The sequence below is a fragment of the Mirounga leonina genome, unplaced genomic scaffold, assembly GCF_011800145.1.
Source record: "Mirounga leonina isolate KUSES-001 unplaced genomic scaffold, KU_Mleo_1.0 Mir_173, whole genome shotgun sequence".
Classification (NCBI taxonomy): domain Eukaryota; kingdom Metazoa; phylum Chordata; class Mammalia; order Carnivora; family Phocidae; genus Mirounga; species Mirounga leonina.
The window spans coordinates 51,795,520-51,806,075 of record NW_023270447.1 but is presented as its reverse complement, the minus strand read 5'-3'; the positions used below and the strand labels follow the sequence as shown (position 1 = coordinate 51,806,075).

Here is a 10,556-nt window from a genome sequence, read left to right as displayed (position 1 = left end):
GGCTCTTGAGTGAGGACAGAGCCCGCCCAGCGACCCTTGCTCTCCTCCTCCCTTCCCATGCGGGGCTCCTCACTGGCTGGAGCCAGCTGAGAGCCAGAGGGAAGGGAACCCAGGCACAGTCCCAACAGGCTGGCCCTGGACACAGAGCAGCACGCATGGCCTCCCTAGGTTGCAGGGAGAGACCGGGCACGTACACAGGTGGCAGGCTTAGTTCTGTCACCGCTTGGCTGGGTGGCTTCTCTGAACCCCGAACCTCTCTATAAAGAAGGGATTGGGGGGTGCCTGGGTGGTGTAGTTGGTTAAGCGTCGACTCTTGATTTTGGCTCAGGTCGTGATCTTGGGGTTGTGGGATCAAGTCCTGAGTCAGGCTCCACACATGGTGCAGAGTCTAAGACTCTCTCTGCCCCTCCCCAACCCTGCGCTCTCTAAAATAAATAAACCATTAAAAAAAAAGAAGGATTGACTAGATCTTTCCATCTTGCTTTGCCTCCCTGCCCCAGCCATGTGGGACAAAGAGGCGTTCCTTTGAGCTGGTTTGAATCGTGACTGCTCTGCCTCACCTAAAGGGGGACCGGAGGCTCGACACAGAGCTGCCCGAGGAGAGCCCGGCACACAGTAGGTCTGCAGTACCCGTGACTTCCCTTATTGCATTTCACTTCGGCAATGCTGAAGTAGGAATCTTCCTGGAGGACGTTTTTTTTTTTTTTAACCAGGTGACCTTCAGGGTGACGTGGTGAGATGTAGGACACTGTCCAGGCCATCTGCCCAGGCCTGGATGATGGGGAGGGAGCCAGGCAGGGGAGGACAGCAACCCTGATGGAGCCTCGGTGCCCTTAGAACTGGTTTCCTTCTCCCCTCCCAGACGGCTTGGGGTGGGGTGGGGATATGTGGCCCAGGGACGCTGTCCGTAGCCTGACCCCCGCCTTCAGGAGGCTGTTTGGGCTTTGTCTCCAAAAGGCCTGCCCTGCAGCCCCACGGCCTTCCCTGTTGACCCGAAGCCAGTGCCAGCCTGGAAGCCTGTTCTTCTACCGGCTGAGAAGTCCGGGCAGAGAGCAACGGTCTAGGCCAGGCGATCTGGCTTCCAGTGTGAGCCCTAGCCTTGGTCGGCTCACCTGCCTTGCGCCGCGTCTGGGACCAGCAGGCGGTGCGGGCCGTGTGCGGCGGGCCCCCCTCCCTGCGCCTCCCAGGCGCCCGCCCCGGCTCCCTTACACACCCCTCCACCGTGCTGCTGGTCTCGACGCTGGCTCGCGGGCAGAACCAGGTCCCCACGTCTCGTTTCCAGTTTTTAATGTTTTTCTTGTAAAAACCCACAATATAAAACTGGAAGGGGAATGGAAAACAAGTTCTGTACATTTTATATACACGAGGTCTGTGATTTCAAAACCATTGGGGAGAGAAAAGGAAAACACAGTCAGAGGAACGTCGCAGGTCACGGATCCTGACAGGCATGTCCGAGCAGCCAGATCGGGCTCAGGGGATCGTCCCTGGCCAGCGCAGGCCACCCCGAGTCTGTGGGGAGCTTCGGCCTGGTGGCTCAGGCTGGGTGTATAGAGGGTGGGGACGGACGGCTAGCAGGCAAGGTAGTGTCTGCGGTGGGGGGGGGGGGGGGGGCAGGTGCGGCCGGGGCCTTCCTTCAGGTGTCCGTGTAGATGGACGGGATGTGACTCAGGCAGTGGTCAAAGGGCCCGTTGGGGAAGAAGCTGCAGTCCTCGGGGCCACTGGACACCATGTCTTCGGGTGGTTGTGGTGGCAGTGCCGTGGGGCAGGGGGCTTCGGCCAGGGCCTCGTAGCCTGTGGGTACGGTGGGGAACAGGGTTCGGGCTGGAGAACGCAGGGCCTCTGCCTCATCATCTTTTCCCAGCCCCCTGACCCCATCCTCCTGCCCAGGGTCCCTTCTCACGGTTGTCCCTTCGGCCAGGCCCTGAGCCTCTGCTCTTCCAGACAGGGGAGCCAGTGGGTGGGAGGAGGCGCTCTAGGCCTTGCACTCCCCCCAAGGGGCCCAGGGCAGCTGGACAGACAGACGGGTGACCTTGGGGCAGTCCGTCGTCCAGTGCTGGACTGTAGGGCAGAATGTGGGGAAGGGAGGGCTGGGCTATCACAGTTCTTGCCCTCGAGGGCTGGTCCCCTCCTGGCAGAGGGAACCCAGCCCACCCCCACCCTTTCAGGTTCCTTCACCCAACCAGACACAAGAAACCCGAAGAAGGAGATGAGCACTCACTGGGCTCTTACTGAGGGTTCTTGAAGCTATCTCACTTAAGCTTCTCAACAGTCCTGTGAGGTGGGAGTCATTATCCCATTTTATAGCTGAGCAGGCAGGCTCAGAGAGGCCACACTTGCCCAAGGTCACCTGCTTGTAGGTGAGGGAACTGGGATTTGAACCCAGATCCATCTGGCCCCGAGACACCTGGTTCTTCCACTGGACGTGCTGTCTCTGTGTGGGGTCACTGCTCAAAGGCCTTCAACCTGGAGGGACTTATCCAGTCCCTGCCCTAAGCTCTGTCCCTGAGCTGCTGTCACAAATTTCTGTAGCCGAAAATAGGCAGGCCTCAGTCTTTCCATCTGTGCAGTGGGATTAAGCCAAACTACTCCTGAGGCCCCACAGCCCCACCCTGTTAGTTTGGATCAATCCTGCCTGTCTATGCTCAGCTTGGCAGGAGGTGTAGACAGCTTCGCGGGTCCTGGAATGGGCCCTGAACTCTGGGCTGCCACCCAGATAGCAGGGGAGGAAGGGGGCCAGAAGAATCCACTACGCTGGTGTGGGGGCATGGAAGCTGCCTCTTGCCCGTTACTTGCCGAGTTACTTATTCCTGCCGCTAAACCCAGAAATCCCGCCATGGGCCGGATGGAGCAGGGGGAGGATGAGGTGGGCGAGAGCCAGCAGTGCTGGGAATGGCTGGCCAGGCCTCATCACACACCAACCCGCGTGTGTGCAAACAGGAAACACACCCCCCGCCCGCACGCACCCTGGGATGGGGTACACGTCTGCCGATGACGCACGGATGTGACCCGCCACCACCCGCAGACACACAGCACACTCGAACGCAGTCTGTGCGCACAGACAGGAGTCATGGGATGGGCTCGGGGCAACACCGGGTGCGGGCAGGTGGGAATACGGGGCTAGGGAGCATGCGCGTGCGTGCATAGGGCATGAACATCGGCCCAAGTGTGATGTCTGCACACGTGTGAGACATGAGCACCTGTGCCCTGCGAGCTCTTTACACACTCGGGGGGCTCGCACTGCTTGGAGTCCACTTGGGCGGGCCCTACGACACAACAGGCGCCACAGACGTGTGCCACAGACGTGTGAAGAAAGGAGACCTACACAGACGTGAGAGCATGTGTGCGAGCAGGAACCCACGGACCACGTGCAGACGGACCCCCAGGTTTCCGCATCTCATCATCTGTGGCCTCGTGGTTGTCCCTATGTCCTTAATCTTCTACCCCCAGCTGCACACCCCCCGAGCCGCCCAAGGGGCCTCTGGCACAGGGTCTCAGGCTCTCCTTTGTCTGGGGCCCCCACCCTGCCCCAGGCCTCGTAGCTTCCCCTGGACGCGGGCCTGGAGGCTGACTTGGGGTGGGTTGTGGCTTGAGTTACTCCGGGAGGGTCTGGCCCCACCCCTCTGATGCCCCTGCTCTGATCAGCACGAGCCCTGCTGGTCTGAGCCCTTCCACCCTGGCCTGTCGCTGCCTTTCTCCCCCGTGGCAGGGGCATTACTTGTAGAAGGCCCAGGGCCCTGGAGGGGACACGGATGTAGCACAAGGGACAAGCACAATGTCTAGGCTCCGTCCTTTCCTACTAGTGTGGCCACTCTGGTCTCATTTTATCTGCTGAATAGAGATCCGTATTTGTCTCTTTCCCTGCTGTATCCCCACGGTCTACAACTGTGCCTGGCACACAGTAGGTGCTCAGTAAATAGTTAAAGCGAAACATCAACTAGACTGCAAGCTCTCAAGTCTGATTCTTCTCTGTCTTCAGAAACCTGCCAGAGAGCAGACACGTATCAGCCGTGTGACGATGTGGAAGGAACACTGACTTTGGAGGCAGGCAGAATGTCAGTGCCAATTCTGTGGGGTCCTGGGACCTCTGGGAGCCTCAATTTCTCCTTTTGTCAAGTGGCGATGACTCTACCTCTTTGGGCCATCCCAGGGCTTCAGGCCAATGTGCATAAGCACCCAGCACAGGGTTGGACCGTGGTAGGTGGTCAGGGAAGGGAGGCATGCAGGTGGAGCTTACCGGTGGCAGGTAAAGGTGCGCTGAGGCCGTGGTAGCCATTGGGCCGCAGAGGGTTGAAACCGTGGGCTTCCCCGGCCAGACCGTCCCCACCAGCTGCGGGCTCAGCCGTCCGGTAGCAGTCGCCATAGGGGAAGCAATTCTGGATGGAGTGGAAAGTGCCCTGGTACCCTGCAGAGGGAGGCAACAGGGGCTGCATTAGCAAAGGAAGAGAGCTGGGGGCCAAGAGGGGACTGTCCCTGCTGCGCTGTTCAGCCTCCCACATCGTCCTGTCCAGCCATGCTGGGTGTGAGGGAGAGAAGAGGGTTCCAGGGGGGAGAAGGTGCCAGGGGTCCCGGGCCCCTTTCCCAGCTCTCTGCCTGCCACGGGGCGGGGGCGGGTAAGGTAGCCTCATGTGGCGGCACCTGACTTGAGTCATCTGTGGCTGATGCAGTGCTCTGAGGAAAGGGACTGTCGGTCCTCCATCCCCACCTCCGGAGATGCCTGCTCACTCACCTCCCTCCAAGTGGCAGGCCGTTCCCACCCCTGCCAGCGGCAATGCTGCTCCCTTCAATGCCTTGTCAATGGGACAAACTCTTCCTCACCCCTCCGGTGGAATTTCCTCCAGGAAGTGCCCCCGACGAGGCGTGTTGGGTCACCTGACTCCTGGCTTCTCCCACGGTGGCCCTCAGTGCCCTCCCTCATTCTGACGACCCACTGTCTCCCCCAGGTCAGTGCCCCGTTCCCCTCGGGCACCCCGAGCAGGAGTCAGTGGGTGTCTATGGAGAGAGGCCCCCGGCCAGAGCCTACCTTGTGGACTGGGCAGAGGTGGGGGTGGAGGGCTCTGGAAAGGCGGGTAGGGTGGCTTGCTGGGGAGTGTGGGGAAGGGCTGGCCCCCCGGAGAATGGCTCTGAGAGGATGGTGGTAGCGGTGGTGGCCCGAGCCCCTTCAGTGGGCTGACCATAGGGGAGAGGAGGCCGGGTCCCAACCTGGAGAGAACAGAGACAGTCATCAGCAGGATAGGCTCTGGGGGCCGTGGGGGCCAGAGGCATGGCTGCTGCTGCTTGCTTCCCTCCGGCCACGCTGAGCTCACTACCTGATCTGCTCTTACTTAAGACAGTGCAGTTAGAAGAGGAAGCTTTTACTACAGATTATGTTCAAACTGGAATTAACTTTGAAAGTCCTCTAAGCTTGAGAGTCCAAAGGAATCAGTAAAGAAGAGCTTCTATCTGGTATTTAGGACTGGCAATCGGCAAGGCACACTGGTTATCAGCATCACCTTTGGAGTCGACAGAACCATGTTTTAAACCCCATCTGCTCTCACTGGCTGCGTGACTTCGGGCAAGATGCTTAATGTCTCTGAGCCCTGTGTTGCTCCCAGGGTTGCTGTGTTCTCCAGCTGGTACACTGGGACTCTCGTGACCTGGGCGAAGTACCAGCCCCCCCGCCCCCCCACTGGATTGTGTTGCTCTCAGTCTGCGCTTGCGCTCTGGCCACCTGGAGGACAGGCCCAGGAAGAGCTGTGCTGACCCCCGGGCAGCTCCGGAGCAGAGCACTAACAGTCAGCGCCTGCTGAGCCCCGCCTCATCTCAGGCCCGTGAGAGAAGTCCTTGTTTCTGCCGCACAGAGCAGAACACCAAGGTGCAGAGACGTGGCTCGCCAAGTTAGTCCTGGCCACACAGCACCGACCTCACAGGTTAGGATGAGGGTAAAATTAAATAAATCAAAGTGGACAGAGCGCCCAATATGATGTCAGATGTATTCTGAGCCACTCCGTGAGTCGTCATCGTTATTATAAAGATGCAGGGAAAGAAAACTAGCAGATAGTTCTGATGTCTAAGTTGGGCTTTCTTCCCCTGCACAGTGTGCTTTCAGAGATCTTCTGTCTCCATCCCTGCACTTGCATACATCCTATGATGGGGGACTCACCACCTCCCTTCATACAGAGCCTGAGGTGGTGCAGGCCTGAGCCTGTGTTTCTGGAAGCTCACAATCTGGAATGAGGCCGCAGCAGCTGAGAGCTGTGCAGTCACCCTGAACGCAGCTGAGCCCATGCAGGTCACCTAATTGGACTGCACGTCACTGCAGCCCAGGTTCTTTCCTCATGCTGCCACCAACGCCTCTGGGGTCTGCTCACAGGAACAAACCTGGCCCTGGGGCCAGATGGACTTGGGGGCTCTGGGGACCAGGCTGAAGGCTCATTGCTTGTAAAGCCCTATGTGCATTGCAGAAAGAGGCAGGGGGAGCTCAGAGTGTCTACTCTCTTATTTGCCTTTGTGGGTCTGGTGGACGATCCACATTAAAATATACTACAAATTCAATGTCACAGCTAAAGTGACCTTTTCAGGCCAGGAATACTACCCTTGCCTACCCTCCAAAACATGATGCCTTAAGGGGACAGATCAGTGCCTTTCTCCGAGGGAAGCAAGACTATCCTGGAACAGAGGAAGGTTTGGGGAGAGGCCAGTGGGCCCTACGTCGGTAGCTCTGCTGGGTCCCCCCATCTGCTCCCTCCAACCTGGGCACCCTCTGCTGCACTGCCATCCTTCAATGTCTGGAACCCCACCACCATTGAGTGCACTGCAAGCAGACACGGGGGTTCTCTGTGCTGGGCCCCTGGGCCCCAGCCCAACATCTCGCACAGGCAGCCTCAAGTTAGTGAACTGAATCCTCATCAAGGTTCCACGACTTCTCATTATCCTCCTCAGGACTACTTTTAGGCTTCTCCTACAGGGCCATCAAATTGGGCGGGGGGCGTGTGGCTGTGCGTAAGCCATGTGTCCTCACAGCCACCTCTCTGGCTGAGGCTGGGCTGTGGTGGCCAGAAGGGTGGATCCTCCTCCTTCGGGCCCGCTGCGCGGTGCCCGCCTGCCTTACGCCCGCCCCACGCCGGCACCCAGGCCGCTCTTCCCCGACTTCCGGTCGGTGCCCTCCCCTGGGAGCTCCTGCGGGAGGGCCAGGCCTCACCTCTCAGGGGCTCCGTGCTCAGCCCTGGGCCTGGCACACAGCAAACAGCTGATAAATACTAACAAACGGGTTTCTGAAACGCTCAGCTACAAAACCCAGAGATTAACAGTGCTGCAGAATTAAGGAGAACCAGATCTGAAGGGGGGGAAAAAAAACATGCATTCTCAAAGTTTGTTTTTCCTGTCTCAAACCTGCCATAAATTCACATTTGCCACCTTCACAGCCAGTGAAATTAAACAGAACACGACTCTCTCGGCAGCAGACATGAAGGCTGAGGTTACGCTGCTCTACCTGAACTCTTTAAAAGGAAAAAAGAGCATCTGGAGCTCCTCTTCTGAGTCATGCAAATGATTCCTAAATCAAATATTTTTGCTTCAATTGGAACCTATAAAAATTAATATAAAACCTCACTGGCTTGGCACACTGAGGGCTTCATACCTCGTATGGGGCTAGGGAAAAAAACCGCCCTTTCAGCGTCTTCCCTGAGCCAGGGTAAATAAATTTGGTCATGAAGTCGGGCCCTCTTAGCATATTTTTGAGTGAATCAGATAATTCTGTCAAGCTATTTAAACGTCCCAGCAAACCACCGGGGAGCCGCGAGTGGCCTTCCCTGTTGACTTTGGCAGGAAGGGGAGGCTGAAGGCCTTCCCCCCGTGCCTTGCCTCTCTTCCGAGGGGCTGAAAAAAAAAACCCATTCAGGCTGGGCCTGGGCCTGGTCTTAGGCTTGAGGGCTCTCCTCTCCCGCAGCCCAGCCGACGGAGCCCAGGCGCCTGGCCGGTTGGGAGGACTCGAGCCCTCGCTCCCACAGACACGGGCGGTTAGACGGCGGGCTGGGCCGTCCTGGTCTTGTCAGCACTCTGCCTCTCGCTGCAGGAATTCCTGACGGGCACTTACGCAGGAGGCAGGCAGGTGATGAATGAGGTGGAGCAGAGTGCACAGGCCTGAGCGGGGAAAGGCCTCGGTGGTTTATTTTAGTTTGGTTGGAGATATTTTGGGGCTGGCTGGTGGGTGAGCAGGTGGCTTGAGCCGGTGGGTGGGTGGATGGGGTCCAGGGGCTCGGTGTCCGTGGAACCTGCACCAGATGACACGTACAGTGCCAGGCACATGTATGTCAGGCATGGCTGACCCTCACCACCTTCCTAGAGGAGGATATCTTAATACCCATTTTACAGAGGAGGAAACTGAGGCTCAGGGAGGCCTGATCTCTGGGTCCCCTTTTGCACCCCATCAGGCTGCCTCTTCGTGGCTCTCCACCCACTCACCACAGTCTTCCCCTTCTCCATGAACAGCACTTCTGCCTCCCCAGGGGCTCATCCCTGGTGGCTCCTCCTCTCCCTGCCCAGCCAGCGTTTCCTAGAGGCCCACTGATTCTCTGTCACTAATGCCTCCCTGTGGTCCTCCTCCCCACCCACCAGCTCTGGCTCAGGCCGCCACCCACACACATTCGATGCTGCCCCTAGCAACCAGCCCCACGCTGCGAGCCACGCCGTCCTCCCCAAACCGACCACATCACCACTTGGCACCCTTCGGATATAGTCCCGCCACAGGCTGGGTGATCTGGCCCCGGCGACCTCCCTCCTGAGCTTGTCACCTCAAAGGAAGGTGCATGTTCCCCAGAACACGCCAAGCTCTCACCACGCCTACTCACTGCTCCTATCCCTCCACTCAGTCAACTGCTACTTAACTGTGGAGGCCCGGCCTAGCATCACCTCCAGGAAGCCTTCCCTGCGCTGTCCCCCACCGCACTGGGTTCTCCTCTGGGCGCCCACAGCCCCTTCTGCTTCTTCCCTCAGAGCCCTTGTCCTGCAACGTCAATCCCTGCAGGTCTATGTCCCCTCCTCATGGTTAGCTTCTCCAGGGCTGGGGTCATCGGTGGCTCCAGCACGGGGTCCAGGGCCAGCCCACACCAAGGGCTCAATAACTGGACGCTGAATGAACGGATGAGTGAGTGGCAGGAGCCTGGTTAGGAGCCCTGGACAACAGATTTGGTGATGAAGCCAGGCTGGCCCCAGGCACAGGCAGGCCGATGCCAAGACTAAGGCTGTGGCCTTGGGGAGGAAGGGCAGAGGAGGTGGAAGGTACTGAGGCCAGGCCTTGGGGGACAAGTTTGATCAAGTCCTGCTAGCGGTAAGTGAAAGTGGCGGGGAGGGCAGACGGTGGGGCTATGTGACTACCCTCTGCCCATTTGCAAGGAAAACAGACTTTGGCAGCACCAGGGGCCAGCAATTAGCACATTTACCATTTCCAGCCAATTAAGTGGCCACAATGGGAACCACATTGAATACAGGAAGAGGCCACTCCTGCTTGCAGTGATCCTGCACGAGGGGCCCCTGGACAGTCCCCGAAGGCAGGGCAGTGACCACAGCTGCCGTGGCCAGAAGTGGGGGTGAGGGCCAGATGAGCACCCCTGGAGTGGGCAGTGGGCAGTCTGCTCACCAAACCCACAGTGTGAGCCAAAGAGAAGCCAGAGTGAGGCCCCCGAGGGCGCCTGGCATGGCAGTCCGGGGTGCGGGACGGGGCACGACGCCTTCCTCAGCCGCCCTCACGGGGGAGGAGGACACGAGGCAGGCGTCAGCAAGTCCAGGTGCCAACACCCTCTACCTGGTGTGTGGCTGCGAGGTGCCAACGAAACTGTGCACGGGAGGTGTTCGGTACAGGGTACGGTACACAGCAAGTGCTGCATAAATGCCCACCGTCTGCATTATCAGTAACAACCGAGAATTGCGCAGGACGCCTGCCCTCACCTGCCTCCCGAGCAGGTGCCTGCTCGCTGTCCCGGAGGACTAGCCTGCTGTACGTACCCGTCCCTGGTGCTCTCAGCCGTGGGCAGAGGGGACAGATGGTGGTGGGAACTGGTGCTGGCGTCCAGGGGGTGGTGCCTGGAAGGGACCTCGTGCATGGGGGGCAGGATGCCCGATGCGAGCCCGTTATGGGGGGTGATGGAGCCAGGATACACGCCTGCAGGGAAGCAAACAAATACCACTGGGCTTGGGCCACGCCCTAGAGGTGGTTGTGAACAACCCAGGAGCTGTGTGCCTACTGGCAGAAAGACACACACACGGAGGAAAACCAGCGGGGTCGTATTAACAGGAGGTCGGGGCCCAAACGAGGGGAGGACGGCCCGGCTCCGCTGCTCATGCCCTGGCTGCAGGGCTGTGGGGGCTGAGGCTACCCTGAAAGCAGAGGTGGACTGACAAGGGCCTGTCAGAGGCATCAGCTGGTCAGGCTGGGGGTGTGTGTGTGTGCGCGCATTTTTTTAGGGTGGGGGGTTGTATGGAGCATGCTGCCTCAAGCTGTTCCGAGTAGCCCCAGAAGCAGACAGGGGTCCTGGAATGGAGAGCAGCTTGAGAGAGACTCAGGGCTTAGCCGTACTTCTCAC

At 59.0% G+C, this 10,556-nt stretch overlaps 1 protein-coding gene across 1 annotated transcript in view; it reads right to left on the bottom strand.

The window, feature by feature from the left end:
- Positions 1 to 1,597: 1,597 nt before the first annotated feature.
- Positions 1,598 to 10,556, bottom strand: part of GLIS1 (GLIS family zinc finger 1) — a 221,843-nt gene continuing 212,884 nt past the window's right edge. The window contains exons 8-11 of the mRNA XM_035018514.1: positions 9,979 to 10,135; positions 5,021 to 5,199; positions 4,235 to 4,402; positions 1,598 to 1,791 (exon numbers count right to left, since the gene is read on the bottom strand). Coding sequence (XP_034874405.1) covers positions 1,634 to 1,791; positions 4,235 to 4,402; positions 5,021 to 5,199; positions 9,979 to 10,135 — 662 coding nt within the window. The 3' untranslated portion in view covers positions 1,598 to 1,633. The remainder of the gene's footprint in view (positions 1,792 to 4,234; positions 4,403 to 5,020; positions 5,200 to 9,978; positions 10,136 to 10,556) is intronic.